The sequence below is a fragment of the Chiloscyllium plagiosum genome, unplaced genomic scaffold (genome assembly GCF_037043375.1).
Source record: "Chiloscyllium plagiosum isolate Xiang-an unplaced genomic scaffold, Cpla_swu_hap1 HiC_scaffold_12, whole genome shotgun sequence".
NCBI classification, from domain to species: domain Eukaryota; kingdom Metazoa; phylum Chordata; class Chondrichthyes; order Orectolobiformes; family Hemiscylliidae; genus Chiloscyllium; species Chiloscyllium plagiosum.
In genome coordinates, this window is record NW_028270150.1 from 80,176,713 (window position 1) to 80,203,060 (window position 26,348).

The window sequence follows — 26,348 nt, forward strand, 5'->3', positions numbered from 1 at the left end:
AATATAGTTCCAAATCTGATTTGACCCTGCTATGTGAAACATGTAAAATTCCCACTCTGTTTTACTGCATGGTGTTGGGTCACTTGATCTAACCAGGAGAGGTTGAATGGTAATTGTGAGCCAACAGTAACAAGGTAGATTTGAATAACACCTTTGACCAAAACTAGATGTCCCACAGGAAAATTGACGATCACCCAATGACCTGTCCAGATCCACTCACGTGAAGACCATGATCAAGAAACAACAACTCCTCTGCTTCCTCAAGAGGCTAAGGAAATTTGGCGTGTGCATAAGGACTTTCAAATTTTTATAGATACACCATGTGGTTTGGCAACTGCTCTGCCCAAGACTGCAAGAAACTACAGAGAATCGTGAACACAGCCCAGACCATCACACAAACCAACATTCCATTCATTGACTCAATCTATACTTTCTGCTGCCTCAGGGAAGCACCAACATAATCAACGACCCCTGCCACCCAGTTATGCTCTCTCTTCTACTCTCTTCCATTGGGCAGACAAACAAAAGTTTAAATACATGTATGGACAGATTCAAGAGCAGCTTCTTCACCACTGTTATCAGATTTTTGCATGGATCTCTTTAATGTTAACGTTGATCTCTCTCTGCAGCTATTACACTGTATCCTGAACTCTGTTCTGTTACCCTGCCACACTTGTATAGTACGACTTGCCCGTATAGCACATAAGGCAACATTTATTACTTTACCTCTGTTCAAGTGACAGCAATGAATCAAATCAAATTCAGTTTTGACAAAGTGAGAGCAAACATTAAAACTCTTGGTCAAACAGATTTTAAGGAGCACCTGAAAGGAGGTTAGAGAGGTTGAGGGTTAGGCAGGGAATTTCAGAGCTTAAGGTTTAATTGCAATCACTTCATATCAGCTTTGTATCAACAATACAAACTGAATTTCAAAACAGTTTGTAAACAACTAATTATGTGCTGCTCTTTATGAATTGAACACAAGGTGCATACAGTAAGATGTCACAGAATCAATGAAATGAATAACACATCTAGTTGCTACCTGGTGGTTCTAGGCAAGAGAGGGTCATTCATCTAGAATCCTGAGAAGCACCTCTCTTTTCAAATTCATTCTGTGTGGTGTTTATAGGACAACTGTGATCTCACTTTGCTTGCAGTTCACTGATGGTGAGGTTCTTCTGAGGTGATTGGAGGGTGTAAATGGCACAACATGAAAACAAGGTCTTTCTAATCCTAATCCAAATGTTTTTATGTTGTAGAAGAATCTTTTATATTACATGAATGAATTAGGAGTCCCGATGATTGGAATATGTCTCATTTGTAATACAGGGCAGATTACATAGCATCAGTAGTCCAAAGAAAAAGCTATCTTCACACCTTTAATATCTTTAGTCGCCAGTTTTCCTGATGTCGGCATAAGCCCACATAGATCTGCAATACCAGTACTGCAACTGTTTGGTTGTGGCTGGGCTACACAACCAATGGCAATGATAAAACCATCTCTTGATTTATCTTCATCTCAGCGCTGCACAATTTGTTGGACCATGTTACATCAAAGAGATCGGGCTGCTAGAAGCACTGAAATATATGGAGATCCTTGGATGACATTGGAATGAAGATTCAAATTAGATCCACCACCGGGTCCAGGGATGTAACCAGATAATGGAAGGAAAGAAAGAGTTGCATTTATGTAGCAGCTTTCAGAACTTCAGGACTTTCCAAACCATTAGAGCCAATGAAGTACTTCTTATGAGGGTGGAGGCAGGCATTCATAACTTATCACATGGAGGGAGACACAGCGCAACTCAACCTGTGCTATCCTGAAACACAAAGGACATGCTTTATGCAACTTAATGACATTATACATTGTTCTTGAAAGAAAAACTGTAAATTGTAATGAATCCCAATTACAACATTCAATTAATAGACACCTCCTCCATTTTAAATGCAATGAAAATGATTTGCTTGTACAACAAATGTTTCTAATTGAGCAAGTTAAAGCAAAACCCATTTGAAACTATTAATGCTGAAACTCCTTTGTAAGTATACTTTGAGAACCTTACTTTAAATGTGATCTCAAAACTACTTACAGTAACAGAACAATTGAGATTTTTAAAGTAAGACAAAGTAATTTGTGTTGTTTGACCATAATACCCTAACTTTTGTTTATAATGTAATCTACTAAATACTTTGGGTTGGTGATGGATGGGGAGGGGCTGTATGGAAGACAGGATTATAGGTCACAAACAAATTTTGCGTCAAAGAGCCAATCCAAAAGGACTTTAGATCTTTGTTGAAATCATATCTAGTATTCTTTCAGCATGGAAACAGGCTATTCAACACAATGAGCCCTTACCAACCCTCTGAACAGCATCTCAACCAGACCTATCCTCCTACCCTATCCCTGTAACCCTGCATTTCCCATGGCTAACACACCTAACCTACACGTGCCTGATCACTATGGGTAATTTAGCATGTCTAGTCCACCCAACTTGCACATCTTTGTACTGTGGGAGGAAACTGGAGCATCCAGCGCAAACCTAAACAGACATGGGGAGAACATGCAAACTCCATGCAGACTGTTGCTGGAGGGCCGAATCGAACCCGGCTCCCTGGCACTGCGTGGCATCAATGCTAGCCACTGTGCTGCCCATGTCACTAAGCTGACAATTATTTCATTTCAGAAACAAATTGTGATAAGTATATACAACCTATCTCTGTCTCTGCCTTTTAGTGTTACCCAAAGTTTTAGCTGTAAACATAGACCCTTACTAGTCAGAATGAGAATCCAACGAATTAGTCTCTCCCCTGCTTTTACTCCACAGTTCTGGAAAGTTTTTCTTTTCCAGTATATTTCCAATTCCCTTTTGAAAGTTGCTATTGAATCAGATTCCATGACTTTTCAGGCAGAGTATTCCAGCTTGTAACAATTTCTGGCACAACAGAATTCCTCCTCAGATGTTCCTTTGCTTCTTTTGCCAACTATCTTAAATCTATTATTTGAGTGACACACTTGCCAGTGCAAATAGTTTATTTGAATGTACTCTAACGAAGCCTTTCATGATTTTGGAAACCTCTACTAAATATCACTTGAGCAGTCTCCTTCTCTCAGGAGAACAATCCCAACATCTCTAGTTACCTCATTAATTACTAGGAGTAGTGATTTTGTAGGATTATGACAGATATTTTTTAATTAAAGCATATCCAAAATAAGTTTATATTTTCAGACCAAAGGTTAGAGTCTGTGGAGAAAATTTACTCCTGAGGAATACATTGCCTGGATTATATCCTGAAATCCCTAGTCTAATTGTCTCAAATTTTCCTCTGCAGTTGTTAGTTTATTGGTAGTGCCAGTACAACATTTGTGCAGTTATGTGAATATGAGTTAAGCTGTCTGATCTTGCTGCTATGGTGGGAAATGGGAAACTGGGAATATTTTCAATCGCAAATGGAACTGACTGCCATTGAGATTTTTTTTACTGATTTGAAAAGATGCTGAAGAACAGTCAGGTCCTTTCAATAAGAAATAACAGCCACAATAGGAGTCTAGTTGGGATTTCAAAATGGACAGAAATGGGTTTTGTGCTGTCCTACTTTGAAGTAAAATCATTATAAGATCACCTTCATTTGCATTGATCCCGAGGAGATCTTGTTACTAAGATCAACAGTTCTGAAATGCATTTTAGTTACAAGGGCATGCTGCGTTGATCAGCGACATTGTGGTACCACTACTAAAATCAATAATGTGCACACTGTGTGCTTCAGTGCCTTACACAATATTTCTTTGAAACAAAACCCTTGAGGTGATTAATCCCCTTTGATAGCTAAAGTAATTCTTTTGGTATTAACTTGATCTTATTTTTCATGACATTGGAAACCAATGCAGAGTAACATTTCAACACAGAATTTGAGAAGTTTTTGTTCGGTGAGAATGTTCAGGGCTGTAAAACCAAGGCAGGTAGTTGGAACCAAGATACCGATCAACCACGACCTAATTGAAGAAGGGAATAAATTTGAGAGTCTGAATGGCTTGTGTCTGTTGCTAATATAGTTTATCGTAATGTTTTTACCTAAACATGGTATCTAATATTCAGCAGTCCGATCTGTTACTTCATGAGTAAATATATGAAACATGAACAATATTATTGTGGTTGTTCTATTAGCACAAACAAACCAATGATTTATAAACCAGGATTGCAGACATCAATCAACAATACACTGTATCTTAAGTCAATGAGATTGGTAGTGCCCATAGATATTCAGCATCATTTTGAAATTAAGTAACCCCTTTCCTTCCCTGTGCCTAAACTCCAGTCACTTGGCATATAATTTGCTGACTTTGCATCATTGATAGCTGCGAATTCAGCTGCCAGGATACCATGCTCTGGATGCCCTTGATTAATAGGTCTACCTCTTCATTTCTCCATCTGTTTTAAGGTTTGCCTGAAAATTAATTTCTTTACCCATATTTTGCATGGTGTCTCCTGTCTTGATTAGATGTCCGTGAAGTGTTTTATCAATATCAAAGTACCTCATAAATTACACGCTGCTGCTTGCTCGTTTTATGCAGCAGAAAACATTTGTGCCCTAAGTATGTTCTAATTTTAATTGATTTTGCTTTTTTTTTCTAGAATGATTCCCCGTGGAACACCATATTGCAGCTCAGACAGCTGGATGTATTCTAAGGTTCAAATTTCCTCTGCAGCTCTTCTCTTTCTTCTTGTCACTGTACACCAAGGTAAGAATCAAAGATTATGCGTTAGTACTAATCTTTACCTCAGTTAAATTGCACTATTTTTGTTGAATGTGTCCTGTCAAACAGACAGCTTTGAACTTGACCTCTCAACCCACTATCTTCAACTGGCCCTAACTGGCAGTGCAATAGACTTATTCCAAGATGAATAAACAATGACGGTTCTAAGGGAGACCTGTTTGTTAGCTGACATGGCCATGATTGATTGAATTTCATTTACTCTTGAGGTGAATGTAGAAATGGAAACGTTTAAAAGTTGAAACTGTGCCCATTCAGCATACATTGGCTCGGTAAGTTTACTGAGGACAGACAGTAATGTACATAATATGATTCTCCTCATATTTAGAACATCACAGAACGCTGTACAGTAAGGAGAATTAGATGGTCACCAAGTGAGAATGAAAGAACAGATGGATAATTAGAGGTGAAGCATAACATGTTAGTTTTAAATTAATCATGTTTAATTGTATGCAAGTGATGGTGTTACCCATAAAGAGGAAAAGATTAAAATTGGGGTTATTGGGTTAGTGAGTGCATGTTTCTAATTTGTGCCTCTCTAAAGAAAGTGTTTACAAAACACACAAGGATTAGTCCTATCCTTTACTGCTTTGTTTTGTGGGATAAAATGTGCGAGTGACTGAACTGAGACGTCTGAAGTTTGATTTTGGGAAGAAGGGAAGCTCATTGAAGCAGCAGAATAGTTAGGTTAGGCCTGATAGTGAGACTGGTGTAAGGAACTCCTACTCCTGTATCCTGAGGGGAATCAGATAATCGGCCCACAAAAAATCGCAACCATTTTCCATTGCATCAGGTGGAACACTGCCATTGGAGAACTTTCCCTGATTTCCATCGACTTTGGTTTTATTAGGGCTCTAGATGCCACATTTGGTCAAATATTTCCATAAATCCAAGGACTATCACTCTCACCTCATCTTTTGAGTTCAGCTGCTATGTCTGAATTTGGACCAAAGCTATAATCAAGTCTCCAGAATACCGGCACTACGGTGGCTCAGTGGTTAGCACTGCTGCCTCTCAGTGCCAGGGACCTGGATTCGATTCCACCCTCAGGCAAATGTCTGTGTGGAGTTTGCACATTCTCCCTGTGTCTGTGTGGTTTTTTTTCCCACAGTCCAAAGTTGTGTAGGTTACGTGGATTGACCATGTGAAAATTACCTGTGGTGTTCAGGGATGTGTGTGGAAATGCAGGGTTACAGAAATGGGGTAGAAGGAGGGTCTAGGTGGAATGCTCATTGGAGGGTTGGTGTGGACTTGTTGGGCCAAATGGTCTGTTTCTACACTGTAGGGATTCTAAAAAGACAAGTGGAGCACATTTGTACAGTGACCCTAACCAAGCTGTTATAGTACAGAAATAACATTGGCATCTACACAACAATCCAGCTAAGTCTTGAACACAAAACTGGGCGGCACGGTGGCACAGTGGATAGCACTGCTGCCTCACTGCACCAGAGACCCGGGTTCAATTCCCGCCTCAGGCAACTATCTGTGTGGTGTTTGCACATTCTCCCCATGTCTGGGTGCTCTGGTTTCTTCCCACAGTCCAAAGATGTGCAGGTTAGGTGAACTGGCCATGCTAAATTGCCCCTAGCGTTAGGGCTGAAAATGGGTTGCTGGAAAAGCGCAGCAGGTCAGGCAGCATCCAAGGAGCAGGAGAATCGACGTTTCGGGCATGAGCCCTTCTGCAGGAATCAGCTGAAAATGTGTTGCTGAAGAAGGGCTCATACCCGAAACATCGATTCTCCTGCTCCTTGGATGCTGCCTAACCTGCTGCGCTTTTCCAGCAACACATTTTCAGCTCTGATCTCCAGCATCTGCAGTCCTCACTTTCTCCTAGAGTTAGGGGAATGGGTCTGGGTGGGTTGCTCTTCAGAGGGTCGGTGTGGACTTGTTGGGCCGAAGGGCCTGATTGCAGCGCCCCCCCCCGGTTCAAACAGGACAAAAGAGCTGAATCCCAGTGGTGAGAAGAATGTGATTGCTCTTCATGTCAAAGCCATATTTGACCAAGTATGGTATTAAAGAGCATTAGCAAAACCAGTGTCAATGGAGTTTGGCTGAAATCCCTCCTCCAGATGGCAAGTAGGAAGATGGTTGTGGTTGATGGAGGTCAGTCATCTGAGCTCTGGGACATCTCCACAGGAGTTCCTCAGGGTAGTGTCCTAGATGCAGTCATCTTCAGCTACTTCGTCAATAACCTTCTTCCATCATAAGGTCAGAAGTGGGGATGTTTGCTAATAATTGCACAACATTTTCAGCACCCTTTCATGATTCCTCATTTACTGAAGTAGTCTATGTCCAAATGCAACAAGACCTAGACAATATCCAGGCTTGGGCTGACAAATGGCAAGTTACATTCATACCAGACAAATGCCAGACAATTACCATCTCCATCAAGGTAAATGTTGAGTAGTAGGTTAGGGAAAGGTGTCTGGGTGGGTTACTCTTCGGAGGGTCAATGTGGACTTGTTGGGCCGAAAGGCCTATTCCCACACTGTAGAGATTCTATAAAAAAACTCTATAAAAAATAAATCCGAATCTAACCATTGACCCTTGATATTCAATGACATTATCATCACTGAACCCTACATTGACCAGCAACTGAACTGGACTTGCCATACAAATCCTGTGGTGTAAGAGCAGGCCTATGGCTAGGAATCCTGCAAGTACCTCACATCCTGACCCTAAAAGTTTGTTCGTAATCTACTTTAGGATAAAGCTTGAGTGTGATGATATACTCCCCACTTTCCTTGTTGGGTACAGCTCCAGCAACACTGAAAAAGGTTAGTACCATCCAGGACTAAGCAGCCCTCTCAATTGGCACTCCCTCTACTCTCAATCCTTATCTGCAAGATTACTGCAGAAATTCAACAACACTCCTGAGTTGGCATCTTCCAAATCCACAACTGCTGTCATCTCGAAGGGCAAGGGTGGTAGATATATGGGAGCACTACCATCTGCAAGTTTCACCTCAAGCCAATCGCTATCCTGACTGGGAAATATATCTCCGTTCCTTCAGGGTCAATGAATCAAAGTACTGAAACTCCCTCCCTAACAGTATTGTGGATTTTTCTACAACCAAATGGACTGCAGCTGTTCAAGAATACAGTTCACCTACCACCTTTATCATGGGCAAATAGGGATGAGCAACACAAGCTGAACCAGCCAGCAACACCCATGATCAAGCAATGAAAATAAAATCTGTGACAAGTGGATTGGTGACATTAAAGTTACATGCATTTTCCCACTTACTGTTTCTTTTACTGTGGGCCATATTCAATCTGACAGCTAAGTCTCAGTTATCTCATTCAATAGTAGCATAACTCATACAGTCTTTTTGATGAGTGTTAAGATTTCCCATGCAGTGTACTTTCAATGCTTTGCTCCTATCAATAATTCTTCTGAAAGAGCTTCATCATAGTGGGATACTAATTGAACTGAGGGAGCGTGACGGTTGGCCATCAGAGTCATAGAGCCATAGAGATGTACAGCATGGAAACAGACCCTTCGGTCCAACCTGTCCATGCCGACCAGATATCCCAACCCAATCTAGTCCCATTTGCCAGCACCCGACCCATATCCCTCCAAACCCTTCCTATTCATATACCCATCCAAATGCTTCTTAAATGTTGCAATTGTACCAGCCTCCACCACATCCTCTGGCAGCTCATTCCATACACGTACCACCTTCTGCGTGAAAAAGTTGCCCCTTAGGTCTCTTTTATATCTTTCCCCTCTCACCTTAAACCTATGCCCTCTCGTTCTTTTCCCCAGGGAAAAGACTTTGCCTATTTACCCTATCCACGCCCCTCATAATTTTGTAAACCTCTATAAGGTCACTCCCTCAGCCTCCGACGCTACAGGGAAAACAGCCCCAGCCTGTTCAGCCTCTCCCTGTAGCTCAGATCCTCCAACCCTGGCAACATCCTTGTAAATCTTTTCTGAACCCTTTCAAGTTTCACAACATCTTTCCGATAGCAAGGAGATCAGAATTGCATGCAATATTCCAACAGTGGCCTAATCAATGTCCTGTACAGCCGCAACATGACCTCCCAACTCCTCTACTCAATACTCTGACCAATAAAGGAAAGCATACCAAACACCTTCTTCACTATCCTATCTACCTGCTACTCCACTTTCAAGGAACTATGAACCTGCACTCCAAGGTCTCTTTGTTTTGCAACACTCCCTAGGACCTGACCATTAAATGTATAAGTCCTGCTAAGATTTGCTTTCCCAAAATGCAGCACCTCACATTTATCTGAATTAAACTCCATCTGCCACTTCTTAGCCCATTGGCCCATCAGGTCCACATCCTGTTGTAATCTGAGGTAACCCTCTTCACTGTCCACTACACCTTCAAGTTTGGTGTCATCCGCAAACTTACTAACTGTACCTCTTATGCTCGCATCCAAATCATTTATGTAAATGACAAAAAGTAGAGGACTCAGCATCGATCCTTGTGGCACTCCACTGGTCACAGGCCTCCAGCCGGAAAAACAACCCTCCACCACCACCCTCTGTCTCCTACCTTTGAGCCAATTCTGTATCCAAATGGCTAGTCCTCCCTTTATTTCATGAGATCTAACCTTGTTAATCAGTCTCCCATGGGGAATCTTGTCAAACTCCTTACTGAAGTCCATATAGATCACATCTACTGCTGTGCCCTCATCAATCTTCTTTGTTACTTCTTCAAAAAAACTCAATCAAATTTGTGAGACATGATTTCCCACGCACAAAGCCATGTTTACTATCCCTAATCAGTCCTTGCCTTTCCAAATACATGTACATCCTGTCACTTAGGATTCCCTCCAACAACTTGCCAACCACTGAGGTCAGGCACACTGGTCTATAGTTGCCTGGCTTGTCTTTACTGCCCTTCTTAAACAGTGGCACCACGTTTGCCAACCTCCAATCTTCCAGCACCTCACTTGTGACTATCGACGATACAAATATCTCAGCAAGAGGCCCAGCAATCACTTCTCTAGCTTCCCACAGAGTTCTTGGATACACCTGATCAGGTCCTGGGGATTTATCCACCTTTAACCATTTCAAGACATCTAGAACTTCCTCCTCTGTAATCTGGGCATTTTGCAAGATGTCACCATCTATTTCCCTACAGTCTATATCTTACATATCCTTTTCCACAGTAAATACTGATGCAAAATATTCATTTAGTATCTCCCCCATTTTCTGTGGCTCCACTCAAAGGCCGCCTTGCTGATATTTGAGGGGCCCTATTCTCTCCCTAGTTACCCTTCTGTCCTTAATATATTTGTAAAAACCCTTTGGATTCTCCTTAATTCTATTTGCCAACGCTATCTCATGTCCCCTTTTTGCCCTCCTGATTTCCCTCTTAAGTATACTCCTACTTTCTTTATACTCTTCTAAGGATTCACTCGATCTATCCTGTCTATACCTGACATATGTTTCCTTCTTTTTCTTAACCAAACCCTCAATTTCTTTAGTCATCCAGCATTCCCTATACCTACCAGCCTTCCCTTTCACCCTGACAGGAATATACTTTCTCTGGATTCTTGTTATCTCATTTCTGAATGCTTCCCATTTTCCAGATGTCCTTTTATCTGCGAACATCTGTCTCCAATCAGCTCTTGCCTAATACCGTCAAAATTGGCCTTTCTCCAATTTAGAACTTCAACTTTTAGATCTGGTCTATTCTTTGCCATCACAATTTTAAAACAAATAGAATTATGGTCGCTCGCCCCAAAGTGCTCCCCACTGACCCCTCAGTCACCTGCCCTGCCTTATTTCCCAAGAGTAGGTCAAGTTTTGCACCTTCTTGAGTAGGTACATCCACATACTCAATCAGAAAATTGTCTTGTACGCACTTAAGAAATTCTCTCCATCTAAACCCTTAACATTATGGCAGTCCCAGTCTATGTTTGGAAAGTTAAAATCCCCTACCATAACTACCCTATTATTCTTACAGATAGCTGAGATCTCCTTCCAAGTTTGTTTCTCAATTTCCCTCTGACTATTAGGGGGTCTATAATACAATCCCAATAAGGTGATCATCCCTTTCTTATTTCTCAGTTCCACCCAAATAACTTGCTTGGATGTATTTCCAGGAATATCCTCCCTCAGCACAGCTTTAATGCTTTCCCTTATCAAAATGCCACTCCCCCTCCTCTCTTGCCTCCCTTTCTATCCTTCCTGTAGCATTTGTATCCTGGAACATTAAGCTGCCAGAACTGTCCATCCCTGAGCCATGTTTCCGTAATTGCTATGATTTCCCAGTCCCATGTTCCTAACCATGCCCTGAGTTCATCTGCCTTCCCTGTTAGGCCCCTTGCATTGAAATAAATGCAGTTTAATTTATTAGTCCTACCTTGTCCTTGCCTGCCCTGACTGTTTGACTCACTTCTGTTCTCAACTGTACCAGTCTCAGATTGATCTCTTTTCTCACTATCTCCCTGGGTCCCACCACCACCACCCCCACTTTACTAGTTTAAATCCTCCCAAGCGGTTCCAGCAAATTTCCCTGCCAGTATATTAGTCACCTTCTAATTTAGGAGCAATCCGTCCCTCTTGTACAGGTCACTTCTACCCCAAAAGAAATTCCAATGATCCAAAAATGTGAATCCTTCTCCCATACACCAGCTCCTCAGCCATGCATTCATCTGCTCTATCCTCCTATTCCTGCCCTCATTAGCTCGTAGCACTGGGAGTAATCCAGATACTACTACCCTTGAGGACCTCCTTTTTAAATTTCTGCCTAACTCTCTGTAACCTCCCTTCAGAATCTCAACCTTTCCCCTTCCTATATTGTTGGTTCCAATGTGGACAATGACCTCCTGCTGGCCCCTCTCCCCGTGAGAACATTCTGCACCCTCTCTGAGACATCCTTGATCCTGGCACCAGGGAAACAACACACCATTCTGCTTTTTCTCTGCTGGCCACAGAAATGTCTGTCTGTTCCTCTGACTACAGAATCCCCTAACACAATTGATCTCTTGAAGCTGACGTGCCCCTCGTTGCATTAGAGCTAGTCTCAATACCAGAAACTTGGCTGTTTGTGCTACGTTCCCCTGAGAATCCATCACCCCCTATATTTTCCAAAACAGCATACCTGTTTGAAATAGGTATATCCACAAAAGACTCCTGCACTAGCTGCCACCTCTCTTACCTTTCCTGGAGTTAACCCATCTATGTGACTGTATCTAAGACTGTCCCCTCCTTCCTATCCCTCACATACTGTTGCTGTTGCAAATTCCTCATCGCTTCTATCTGTCTCTCCAACCGATCCACTAGATCTGGTAAGATTCGCATCCAACAGCATTTATGGCAGATATAATCTGCAATAACCCTTAAACTCTCTTTAAACTCCCACATCTGACACGAAGTACATATCACTGCAAAGGCCATTTTTGCTCCTTCACAATCTACAGACCCAGAAAATAACACCGTCTTATTTCTCTACAGCCCCAGGTTAAATTAAGAGCTATGGCTTATACTTTAAGTTTAATCAAGAGACTTATCTCCAAAAACATATAATCAAGATAGAATGCCCTGTACTCACTAAGACAGCCTTTCTCTTGGACAGACAATTAACTTAAAACAACAATTAACTTATCATATTCTGTGTTGTGAAGTTCGCCCAAATCGGATCCTCCAAGATTAGTTGTGAAATTCACTGTTTGCTAATTTTCCCAGATGCACACCGATGTCCAGCGACACATGAATTCAAAAACAGCAAAGGCATTAACTCTCTCTCCTCTCTCTCTCCTCTCTCTCTCCTCTCTTTCTCTCTCTCTCTCTCTCTCCTGCAGTGTGAAGTATCCTTGTCCCTCTTACTCAGAGGACTGACAGTTGCATTGTGGTTAGTACTGCCGCCTCTCAGTGTCAGGGAATCTGGGTTCGATTCCGGCCTTGTGTGATTGTCTGTGTAGAGTTTGCACGTCCTCCCTGTGAATGTATGGGTTTCCTCCCACAGTCCAAAGATGTGTGACTGAGGTGGATTGGCCATGCTAAATTGCCCATAGTATGCAGGGTCGCCCTGGAAAATGTACAGTTATGGGGATAGTTGGGGGAGCTGAATCTGGGTGAGATGGTCATCGTATATTCGATTCAGACTCAATGGGCTGAATGACCTTTTTCTACACTGAGGGATTCTATGGTTCATATTCAACATTGAGGACTTTCAGGATCAGTCTGTGATATACCAAATCTTTATCATTTGATGGTATACTACTATGCCACCATCTCTGAGTCTGTTTTGTTGGTGGCAGAGGACATGCTCAGAAACAATAGTAAAGGACTTTGGAACATTAGCCAAAATGTGTTATTCCACAAACATGTCTATGTCTATGACTAGAATATGACAAAGTTTAACTACTGTCTGGGACAACCCTCTACATTGACACAAGCCCCGAGATGGTATTAAGGAGGACTCTGCAGGTTTAAAGACATAGAGCCATACAGCAGGGAAGAGGCCCTTTAGCTCATTGAGTCTATCAGTTTTTAGCTGACCTATCTACACTTCTCTCAGTTTCTAACACTTGGCCCAAAGACTTGAATGTAATGATATTTCAAGTGCTCATCCACATACCTTTTAAAGATTGAGAGGTTTTCTGCCACAACTACCCTGCATTCCAGATTCACACCACCCTCTGGGTGAAATGTTTTTTTTCCTCATATCCCCTCTAAACTTTCTGCCCTTCACTTTAAAATTCTGCTCCCTCATATTGACCCTTCAAGTCAGGGGAACAGCTGCTTTCTATCCATGCCTGTCATCATCACATACCCTGCAATCAGATGTCTCTTAGCCTTCTCTCCTCCAAAGAAAACAACTCGAGCCTATCCACCCTCTCATTGAAAGAGTTGACTCGGCTGGATGTGCCTTTGACTTTTCCAACATTTATGTTGATGTTACTTGGAATATTGTGTTCAGTTCTGGTCACCTCATTATAAGAAAGATGTGGAAGCTTTAGAGATGGTGCAGAGGAGATTTACCAGGATGCTGCCTGGACTGGAGGGCATGTCTAATGAAGAAAGGTTGAGGCTTTTCTCGTTAGAGTGAAGAAGAATGAGAGGTGACTTGACAGAGGTGTACAAGCTGATGAGAGGCATAGATAGAGTGAATAGTCAGAGATATTTTCCCAGGTGGAAATGGCTATCACAGGAGGGCATACTTTCAAGGTGTTTGGAGGAAGCTTTAGGGGAAATGTCAGAGGTCAGTTCATTACCCAGAGGTTGGGTGCGTGGAATGCACTGCTATCTGTGGTAGTAGAGTCAGATTCATTCGGGACATTTAAGCGATTCTTGGATAGGCACGTCGATGACAGTAATATGAAGAGTATGTAAGTTAGTCTGATCTTATAGTAGGGCAAAATGTCAGCACAACATTGAGGGCTGAAGGACCTGTACTGTACTGTTCTGTTCTATGTTCTGTGGCAAAAGTGAGGATTGCAGATGCTGGAGATCAGAGTCTAGATTAGAGTGGTGCTGGAAAAGCACAGCAGGTCAGACTGCATCCAAGGAGCAGGAAAATCGACATTTCAGGCAAAAGTCCTTCATCAGGAACTTCTCTCCATCCTGGAGGCTCCGTGCCTTCATTTCTGATGAAGGGTTTTTGCCCGAAACGTCGATTCTCCTGCTCCTCGGATGCTGCCTGACCTGCTGTGCTTTTCCAGCACCACTCTAATCTGTTCTACGTTCTATGCTGACTATGTCCATCCAATTTTATTATTGCTTTTTACAGAGACTCAAACAATCAATTGATTTCCTTAGCCAGACCAGATAAAATTTCCTTCCTTTGGGAACATCAGTGAAAAAGTTGATTTTTTTCATAACAATCTGGAAGTTTCACAGGCACCAGCCTGTTTTTTTTTGTGTGATCTCTTTAATCAATTGGATTTAAATTTCCTATATGCTGCACTGGATGATTATTCCATGTATCTGGTTGATAGTTCTTATGTTACAGAACTATGTCTGACATTCTCATGGGTGTGCACTGGATTGACTTGCTGAGCCACATTGTATTATTGCTGTAAAGGACAGTATTGTTTCATATTTGTGAACTAAGGAAGTAAGTTTTAATAGATCAATTTTCTTTGAGTGCCATGTCTGAGAGCAAATGATACTGCAGTTTGACCTGACAGTTAACACTAATGTTTGTTAATAGAGATCACATGTTCTCTCTGTCAAGCAATAAGCACCTGTTCCAAAGACAGGTTGATGACATCAGTGTGATTATGATTTCAGCCAGCCTGGGCTAAAAATAAAAATAAAATGTGTCAGGACCTCTCCTCTTACTGTTAACACCATCCCAGGAAAGTGATCATTGATTATGCCTAACGTAATGCTGAGGTATTGCCTGGTTAAAATTAAGGAGTGTTTCCATTCACACCCTTTACACAATCTGTAGTTGATGCTCACTCCAACTTGTCTGTCAGCGCTTGAGTCCAATGACCTCAATCATGTTGTCATAGTTGTACAAAACAATTACAAAACAGAAAAGGAAAACCACAGTTTCCTCCATGTAACAAGTTCTGAAAGTTCATCCCAATGCACACAATTAGCTCTATGAAAGTGTTTTCAGCAGGTCTATTCTCATTCAATTTGAAAACTTCTTTAGGTATGAACATATAAAGCATTAAAATTAGGACCAAATGTAGGCCAATCAGCCCCTTGAACGGCTCTGCCATTCAGTGGTTGATCTCATTGTGGATCTCCTGTCTGCCCCTTTACTCTTTGACTCCATTTTCAGTCAGAAATCTGTCCAACATAACCTTAAAAATACTTAATGACACAGTCTCAACTGCTCTCTGAGGAAGAACATTCCAGAGTAGCAACCCTCTTGAGAGAAAAAAATTTCTTTGCAACTCCATCTTAAATGGGAGACCACACATTTTTCAAACAGCTTCCCCTTTCCTAGCCTATCATACTAGGTATTAAGCCTTTCAGCACCCACCTCATCAACCCTCCTCAAGACTCTATTTGTTTCAATGAGATCACCTCTCCATTTCCTAAGTGTCCATTCTTTCTTCATAACTTAATTCGTCTATCCCAAGGATTAGTCAGATGAACCTTCTCTGCGCTGCTTCTAATGCAACTATATTCTTTCTTAATTGAGGAGTCTGAAACTGTGTACAGCATTCCAGATGTGGCCTCACCAACGTCCTGTGCAATTGTAACAAAACACTCCTACTATTGTATTCCAGTCCTGTCTTAATAAACAGCAACATTTGCATTCCTAATCATTTGCTGCACCAGCATACTAACCTGTTATGATTCATTAACTAGAGCATCCATATCCCAATTTTACTGTCACTCTCTAGTTAAATAAAATGTTGCTTTCCTGTCTTCCTGTCAATATGTGGATTCCACTTGCCAAATTTCTGCCTATCTTAACTTACTTAAATCCATTTACAAACATCTGCTCTCGTTACAATTGCTTTCCTACCTATCTTTGCATTATCAGCAAATTTAGCACCAATGCTTCATTCTAAATACGCAGTGAAAAATACTCTGGTGGAAGCTAAATTAGATAACCCTAACAATGGGTACATGACCATGAAATACAAAGAACTTACACCCATTCAATGTATATTTGGGCGAAGGGTCATTGGACCCAAAACATTAGCTCTGCTTTTTCTCCAAAGATGCTGCCAGACATGCTGAGCTTCTCCAACAATTTCTGTTTTTGCATCAATTTTATGCTGTTTACTCATTTGTGTCTTTGCTGGGCAGTCTGTGTGGAATGACTAAAAGCTTACAGAGGAGGAGAAAAAGTAGAATATGAGCGAAAGTGAATGATCAAATATAAAAGCAGATAAGGTGTGTTTTGATTCATAAAAAGGAAAATAATTGACTTAGTGAACACAGAAAGTGAATCTGGGAAATTAATAATAGAACTAAGGAGATGACAAATGAATCGAAAATGTGTATAGAATTGGCCTTCACGTTAAAGATAACATAAAGTCATCATTTTCCCACTCTCTCATTAGAGAAAGAGACAACTGGTGCTAAGTTTAGCCTGAAGGTCATGACACCAAGGCGAGGGTCAGATTGAGAAGACAGGAGATTTATGGTAACCTGAACTGGTGTAGGAATTGAACTCATATTGTTGATGTTACTGTGTATCACAAACTAGCCAACCATCCAACTGAGCTAACCAACCTACAGTGGGTATATGAATAATGTAGCTGCACCAGGGGCACCACTGGTATCAAATTAGCATTTGCCCCTGAAGCATGCCTTGATCTGTTTGCCTTGCATTCTTCAGAGAACATTCATTGAAATCATATTAATGCCTTCATTATTATGTATCTGGCACAACTCACCTCACAAATAAGCCATGGACACTATTTCAGATCTCTAAGAGAACCCAAAAAGTGAATGCCATTGAGCTCAAATTTTGATGTGCCCACAACATCAAGCTGTGTAAATATAATCATCTTTGAACAGAGGACTGTAACAGTTTTCTATTATGTAATCCACTGGCACCACCTTTGTCTTTGTGTCATTATTAACCCATTTCTTCTAAATGGCTTAATGCCTGCATGACACTGCATTTGGAGTTTGAGTGTAAACACTGTCAGTTGGAATAAATATACCTGCTCAAACAAAGTGCCATATTGCAGTGAGCTTCTGATAATGAGTTGAGTCAGAAAATCACTGAAAACAAAAATGAAAACTTCACAACTTGGTGTGAACTGAAGTTAAGTGCAAGTAATTGGTACACTGCCAGTATTATTAGCAAACAACTGTTTACAGTATTCATTCGTCCTTTGATTATTTTAATGAAGATTTTAATCCACGTCGTTTAAATAGTGTTAAAAATACTGATCTTGACTACAGCCATTTTGGAACTTCTATCACAGACACCAACATTCAACCGTGCATCCCTGTAAGTAATGGTAATACTTATGGAGAAAAGACAGCAGTCACTGAACTGTCCCTATACTATCAGATTTGTGTGAAATCGTCATGCAGACAAATCAAAGTTTCCAGTAATTCAACAGTGGAAGAGCCAGTTATTTTTGAACCATGATACACCCACTGCTTTAAATGAGGCTGTCAGAAACCAGCATTACTTTTTTTAACCCAGAGTTGATACTTACACATTCTCTCCATGACCACACAATACATTATTCCATCTCTACAACACTATGAACTCTGACCCTACCTTAAGCAAATGTTGTTTTTAGATTACATTACAGTGTGGAAACAGGCCTTTCGGCCCAACAAGTCCACACCGACCCGCCGAAGCGTAACCCACCCATACCCCTACATTTACCCCTTACCGAACACTACGGGCAATTTAGCATGGCCAATTCACCTGACCTGCACATCTTTGGACTGTGGGAAGAAACCGGAGCACCCGGAGGAAACCCACGCAGACACGGGGAGAATGTGCAAACTCCACACAGTCAGTCGCCTGAGGCGGGAATTGAACCCGGGTCTCTGGCACTGTGAGGCAGCAGTGCTAACCACTGTGCCACCATGCCACCCACGAATTGAAACACATCAAACTTTTGTCGCTATCACACTCGCTTTTTCCCATCTGCCCCCCCCATCCTTTATATTTTATAAACTTTTAAATTAATTTTAAAAGGTCGTCATATTCGATTGTATATCATCTCCTGCTCACTAGTACAGTATTCATTGGTCTATTTCCCAGAGCATTTACTTCAAAACACTTGTCTTCAACCAAGGAGTTATCACAGGCAAGGTACAATTAAGTTCCTATTGTGCACACACTTTCCCAGCAGACCAACCTAGATCAAGAGATGAGAATGGTATTCGGAAGCAGCATTTTTTCAAATGAAAAAGAAATTGTTCTTTGACTTTTGGCCGTTGAGCATTCAAACGTCTTTCTTCTTTGTTCTGAAACTCCAATGGCGATGATCACTTGTTAATTTTGTTTTCTTTATCTTCCCATTCCTTCAGGAACATGCGCTTCGCTCAAAGGTCAAAAAGCAGTTTTCCAGCTTAATGCACCAGATGAATATGGAACGCTGTCACCTGGAGCAAACATTCCTTCACTTGGTAGTTTCACACTCTGCATAGACATCAGGCTAAGGCAGAATAATAAGAATGGGATGGTAGCATTTACCTATAATACAGACATGAAACGTGCACGTTCTGTACCCCATCATGAACTTGGCATCATGATAAAAAACAGAAAACCCATAATCTGGTTGTTTCATAAGCAGATTGATGTAGAGAAAGATATTTCCTTAGGTAATTGGCACACTGTGTGCTTAACGTGGGATGGAAATACTCGTGAAGCACATGTATACTTGAATAAAATACATGTGCTTTCAAGAACACTGAACAGTGCTTACAATCTTGCCCAAAATGGTAGCTTGGTTCTTGGTCGAAAGCACAGTCGAAGGGCTGACCGGTTGAGATTGGATCGTAAGATATTTGTTGGAGATTTGTATTTGTTCAGATTGTGGGATCATGCAAAAGGACATCAGTCGATATTGCAACTGGACTGTGAAGATGGAAATGTCATCACCTGGGACAGCCGGCAATGGGACTTTGTGGGATCAATATTGAAATATGATCCCTCACTGCCTTGCAGTAAGTATCCCTCCATTCATTAAATCATTAATTTAAGATGTGATCTTTTCACAAAATTGAACAGAACTAGAGTTGTAATGCCACAGTTACGGTAGCACTGTGACATATTAACATGGCGAAGCATTTTCATTTTATTTCCTCAGACAAAAAATGGTAAATTTCTCCTGTGGTATTTCTGCCTAAATTGGGACCATCAAATCTAGTTAGCAATTTTCTTCTTTCTTAAATGTGGGAATTTTTCTCTTTTCCTAATTAATGGATATTAACCAGTATTACAGTAACATTACAAAATCTTTTGCTACGTTTTTGCTTTTTCCACCTATAGTGAACTATGCTTTATCAAGGACATTCTACCAACATTTTTAGCCAATCACAAACTGTCAAAGCACTGTACAAATCACATCCTGCCACGTTCCACCCAGTCACCTAGTACCGCAGAACAATCCTATCACATTCCACGAAAATGTTCAAATAAAGCAAAGTACTGCAGATGCTGGCAATAACAAAGGTAAAGTAGAGGGTCCTGGAGAAACTCAGCAGGTCCAGAGACAGAAGCAAAGTTAATATTTCGAGTTCACTCCTTGGAACAGAGGTAGAAGAACAGTCATACCAGACTCAGAACATTAACTCTGTTTCTCTCTCCACAGATGGCGCCAGACCCTGTTGACTTTCTCCAGTAATCTCTGTTTTTGTTTCTATAAAAGTGTTCAATCAATTCACAATCAAGGAAAATGATTATTTGTGATGCAGTGGCTATGACTACTTGGCATAGCTCAACATTCACTGCAAAAAAGTGATAGTTGTTCCCCAAAACACAAGGAAACTAATTACAAACCTGTTGATAAACTTCATTTCAACAGCTACATATTCTGTAGTCCTTATAAAGTACTTCACTGAATCTTTGAGCATTATGATATATGATCCCACACTATACTGTCCAGTTTCCATCTGAACTGCTGACATTCTGTAAGTATTTCATGTAAGCAATCAAAATCCATGTACAGGGGAACCTCGATTATCCAAACGTAATGGGCAGGCACTATCTCGTTCGGATAATTGATTATTTGGTTAATCGATTAAATGCCTTTCCTCTGGGGCTCGGAGTTTTTAACGTCTGCTCCCTATTCAGGAGATGGCAGCAGCACACAGTTCATGAACTCCCACCCCAACCCAGTCCAACATGGACCGCCCCCCCCCCCCCACCCCCATCCCCGTCCAATACCGCCCACCCACCCTCAACCCCATCCAATACCGTTGCCCCCACTCCCAACCCTGTCCAATACCTCCCCTCCACACCCAACCCCGTCCAACACCTACCCCCTACCCCATCCCCGTCCAATACCACCCCCCCACCCCCAACCCTGTCTAATACCACCCCCCACTCCCAACCCCATCCAACACCTGCCCCCCCACCCCCATCCCCGTCCAATACCGCCACCCCAGCCCCCAACCCCGTCCAATACTGTCCCCCGCCCCAACCCTGTCCAATACCACCCCCCCACCCCCAAACCCATCCAACACCTGCCCCCCCACCCCCATCCCCGTCCAATACCGCCACCCCAGCCCCTAACCCCGTCCAATATTGTCCCCCGCCCCAACCCTGACCAATACCACCCCCATATCCCCAACCCCATCCAACACCTGCCCCCCACCCCCATCCCCGTCCAATATCGCCCCCCCACCCCCAACACCGTCTAGTACCGCCCCCTGCCCCAACCCCGTACATACACCTGCCCTGCCCGCCCTTCACCCCCCCCCCCCCCCCCCAGGCTCCCTCTCTGGGGCAGCTGGACTGTACACAAACAACAAGACTGCAGCAGCTGTCTTTGTGGGGTAAGTCTCTAACTAGCGAGAGCGTATACACACACATCTATTATTGCAACATTTTTGACAGGTTCCACCTTTGCCCTGTACAGGACAATGTTGGAGCGATTATCTGGGGAAGGGGGGTTTAGGGTACATCCCTGTGTAGAACTCCAGGAAAAGTGTGGGGAGAGAGAGCACGCAGGCAGACACTCATTTGGAGACGGTGCCTGTTTAATGACTGTAAACAAAAGACGCAATCACTGCTGGAAACACATCTTTGATGTAATGTTTCCATCGGGGCCTCGAGATCTCCTTCGGATAATCTGATTTTCAGATCATTGGTATTCGGATAATCAAGGTTCCTCTGTACACAAGAGTCAGTCTCCAATACAATGGATGAGAAATCCCACAGCTCGAAAGTATGTCAAAGGATAGTTCATTCTTCATACAATCTGCATCATTCTTGGTGTTCAGATGACCAATACACAAAAATAATGGGACAAAATAAATATTACCAGCTTGCCCATCACGCCTGCTCTTGTCAGACTTTGACATTGAAATCTCTCTAATTTACAAGCATACAGAGAAATAAAATATATTTTTGTCATTTTTATCCTGGGTAGAGATATAACCAGCATCCATCCATTTTACTTGGATTTTTTTACCAACAGCTTAAGGAAAGCTTAAAATCTTAGGCTTCCAACAAGCAGAGTCCTTGTTGAATTATTATAGTCTGATCACAGTTACTGTAAATACAATCCCTAGCCATGAGTTTGTTTGAACAAAATTTTCAGCTGAGTTTCTCCAGTGATTTTTGTTTTTCTTTCACCTGGTCAATCTGCTTATTATTAAGCAAGCAACTAATTGTTTTGTCCATAGATTATTCTCTTATCTCACACAACCAGCACTTTTAGCCAAAGCTAAACAACACCATCAGCTAAATTGTTCTGCGATGCATGAAATACTAAAATATTCTGGGAATGAACAATGTTAACTAATCTTTTAACAAATCTGCAAGCGATTTAGAACCAAAACAAAAACTTTAATCATACGAGATTATTTTGAATCCCACTAATCCAATGTACATCTGGATATAAGAACATGGCCTAAAGAATGAGCTTATCAGTTGCCATGTAATCTCCTGGGAGAGAGGCGAAAGCATAACTAATTAGAGGCCAATTTAAGAACTAAATATTAGAAAATGTCTGCCTGATTCTCCCCCTGCCTGTCCACCTTAAGTGATTAAAATGTTGACCATGATTTAAATGGCTCAAGTATTACACTTAATGTTTCAAATACCACGAACTTCACTTTAGTTAGGAACAGGTTTAGCTCTCTTTTGTAGTTATGCAGTAAATTACTGGCTTTCTAAACGTATACTATCCTCTGTGAAAATAATCTAATCCTTCCCATGTGTAACATATTGACACATGCATTATATAGCTCAACTGAAGGAGCAGAAAGAAGAGCAATATATGTCCTCAGTGACCATGTGAGAGTGGAGAAGGACAGATCCCCCTCTGGAAACTTGGTTGAAGTCAAAGAGGAGAAAGAATGGGAGAGAACCTTTTCTGTTGTGGATGTAAATCAATTCTGTTCTGCTGCTAGTGAAAGGGGAATTTAAATGTGCCACGTTATGAAATAAACTGGTCTTTGTCAAAGAGGTGAGCAATGTCACAAGGCCCAATTGACCCTCCAAGGAGCAACCCATCCAGACCGTAACCCACCTGCCCAACACCTCCCTGAACACTGCAGGCATTTTAGCATAGCCAATTCACCTAACCTGCACATCTTTGGATTGTGGGAGGAAATCCACACAAACACAGGGAGAATGTGCAAATTCCATGCAGACAGTCACCCAAGGCTGGAATCAAACCCAGGTCCTTGGTGCTGTGAGGCAGCAGTGCTAACCACTGAGCTAAAGACCTGATTCAAGTGTTATAGTTAAACATTTCATGGTTGGTTCAAACTTGAGGCAAAATTGTTGCTGAGAGGAACGTCCATGGTAGACAACAGACCTAATCATCATCAATGTGAAGCCAGGTAGATTTTATTTGCTAAGTCTTGTTTACACTTTGGCCACCCAGCCAAATTCACAATCCAATTGCCAAAGCAGTTTTTTGAGTAGCAGGAAGTTTCCATTGGCGACTCATGAGATTTGTCCCAGGCACACGGTAAATGCATTGCAGCACTTAGGAATGGGAATTGTGGTTAGTGGGGGGAGCTAAAACTTATCCAAGGAAGGGCCACTGTTTTATTTTGTGAAGGCAAAGGAAAGCTTGCTGGCCCTTTAGGTCCTCAAAGAAAATTTCAAAGTAATTTAATTGTCTTCCACTTCCTGCTCTTAGTGTATGAGATCTTAAATGAGGTGTGAGGTCCTGCCCTGAGGTCCCCAATTAACAGAGGATCTGCAAGTATCTGAGAGGGCAGGCTGAAGGTTCATGAGAAAACAGTTATAGTTTCTTCAACACTCATTTCTTCCCTTTGGGTGACTCAGGGCCATCCAGCCACTCATCTCAGAAGCACCTAATCCCAATAATCTTCTCCTGCACAAAGGTAGCTTTCTCTATTACAAGGTGCACAGCTGGACAAAGGAGGGGGCCTGTACCTGGAGTTTTCCCAACTCATGTGAATGGCAGAAGAATGGCTGTCTGACTGGCTTTCCTTGGTAGCATTAATAGCCTGACGGAAGTGGGTACTGCAGCTGTTGGAGATTAGAGTCAAGATTAGAGTGGTGCGAGAAAAACACAGCAGGTCAGGCAGCATCCGAGGAGCAGGAAAATCGATGTTTCGGGCATAAGCCCTTCATCAGGCATTAATAGCCATTCAAGTGTCACTTTAGGATCTGCATATTCTAATTGATCATCACCAAAAAATGATTTTTATATAGTAAAGGCACACAATGATTTGTTTGTTTAACGTCCAAAATTGATCGAACCATTCATTAAACACGTCTGGAATTCTCTCCCAGTAAGGCCATGGATAGTTGGGAATGATTGGATTTAAATTGATAGATGCTGTTTCTTAAGTAAGGATATCAGGGATTATGAAGAAAAGGCAGAAATATGAGACTGCAGATCAGCCATGATTTAACTGAGTGCAGAAGATGCAAGGAGTTGAAATGGCCAACTCCTGGTCCCACTGTTAATATCTCCCCACACAAGCAGTTATTGTGGAAATGTGGTCTTTAACCATGTACTCTATGTTTCAGACTTGGTTTTGCTCCTAATAACTTCTTACATATAATCAACAGGTTCCAGGTTTGTGCTCCTGCTCTGGGCATTATTCATAAAGAATAAAGTTACAGGCTTGGCTATGAATGCAAAGCATGTATCTAATTTGAATAAATAGATTAATGCCTGTGAACAAATGATGGACAAAGACATTTCATGCACAGGTGCTAATTGTGTTCCCAGGGTCAAAAGTGGCCCAATTCTCCAGCATCGTATCTCATAGCGAAGCCAGTAATAAAAGCAGTCTTTCTCCAGAAGGATGCAAAGCGCCTGCATGTTTAGTCACGACAGAATATTGACAACATTCTGATTTTTTAGGTAAAACGGTTCTCAAATCTCGATTCAAACGTTCAGGTAAGGAGGGAAACAATATGTCTGCACTTTGGGCACTTCCTGTTTTCATGTTACCTTTCTTAAACTTTCTCCAAACACCTCTAAAGGTCTTATGCAAAGATATATTCTGGCTTTAATAAAGACAGTCAAAAAGGACTAGGAGAATGAAATAAATCAATAAGAAGTTTAAAAGGCTTACTTGCAAGGATCAGAATTAATTGAAGAGTTCATATCTCAATCCTCAATTCATAATAGTTCTGGTAAGCTCTGGGAGTGCAAATTACTTCAAAGTATACCATAATAACCTTTGGCTTGTGTCCAAGCATGCTGTCAGTGTTGGCAAGACAGATATATACTTATGATTGGCATCCTTAAATTATACACTTTTAAAACTATCTATACATTTGAACCTGACCTCAAATTTGTTGACAACACTGCACACCAAATTCATCCTTATTGTTTCTGAAACCCTGTCAGGTCTCATCCAAGGTTTAACCGGGATTAGGGCACAGCTTTTTTTGTCTGTTAAACTGGTCAACCTCTAATGAAGGAGAATTGGGGGTTGTAAGCATGCAGCTTGATATATCTTTGAATGGTCAAAAATTATTTGAAGTTGTCAAGCCATGACATCCACAGTTGTCTTCTCCTGAGTGATCCAGCCATTCAGGTTTCTGCCAGGTCTCCACTGTCAGAGAAGAAAAGAGAGGACACGAAACCAAAAATTATAAATACGTCTCTTTTCACCTCATAAGAATTGAATAGCATTTTAATCTCTCACGCCAAAGCTAGCCCAGTAACTGCAGTACAGAGATCACATTTGGTAGCTGTTCTAGTGAGATAGATAGCAGCATAGCTGTCCATCCCCTCACAACTATAAGCTATGCCTCAGGTTTCACATGGAACACTACACCATGTAGAGCTTGGTCTACCTTAACTATGGGCACACAATGTCCACTGATTGAATGAGCCATTACTTCTAACTTAAATCCCAGTAGGAATCCTTACATGACCGATTGCTTTGAGAGTCAGCTCCCCTACCTTGAACCCATTTCAAACAAGGAACAAAGAAAAAATACTGAGAAAATCTGAATTAAAGCCAAGAGGAGAACAGAAGTACATTTTAGACAAAATTACATTTATTATTAGTTAAGTTTTCTTTCATTGATTTGAACGAATCACCAACAAACGTTGGGCTTTGAAATGCTTCCAATAAGTTTAATTTTATTCATGATAAAAAACTTTAATCAGAAATACTGACAATATTGTTCTTTTAACCTTGACAATCAGTTAATATACCCAGAAGAGGGATAAATGTTAAAAATTTAAATTCACAGATTCATGCCATTTATTTTAAGGAAAACAGAGAAAATTCTGATATTCCCATGAGCCTCTACACAAGCTGAGGTCATTAACCATAGTTTTGCCCTTCCTCTCAAAATGAAGGGAAATGTGACCTTTGAATCACAGAGTCATCTTGAATAAAATCAACCATTTGGCTGATTATCTCAATCAAAAACAACTCCTCTTCAATAAATTCCGTGAAGAGAAACAATCTTCTCCAGAGCTGATCTCATGTAGGACTCCTCAAAACGAAAGCGCAATTCCTTATTTTAAAAAAGTACTGTCCGGCTTTTCAAAATAAAACCTTAGCAATGTAA

General features: G+C 41.4%; 1 protein-coding gene across 1 annotated transcript in view; it reads left to right on the plus strand.

Moving 5' to 3' along the window:
- LOC122554996 (uncharacterized) overlaps nucleotides 1–26,348 on the plus strand; it is a 223,803-nt gene that overhangs the window by 4,516 nt on the left and 192,939 nt on the right. Inside the window, exons 2-4 of the mRNA XM_087992976.1 lie at nucleotides 4,632–4,738; nucleotides 18,680–19,318; nucleotides 24,676–24,711. Coding sequence (XP_087849102.1) covers nucleotides 4,633–4,738; nucleotides 18,680–19,318; nucleotides 24,676–24,711 — 781 coding nt within the window. The 5' untranslated portion in view covers nucleotide 4,632. The remainder of the gene's footprint in view (nucleotides 1–4,631; nucleotides 4,739–18,679; nucleotides 19,319–24,675; nucleotides 24,712–26,348) is intronic.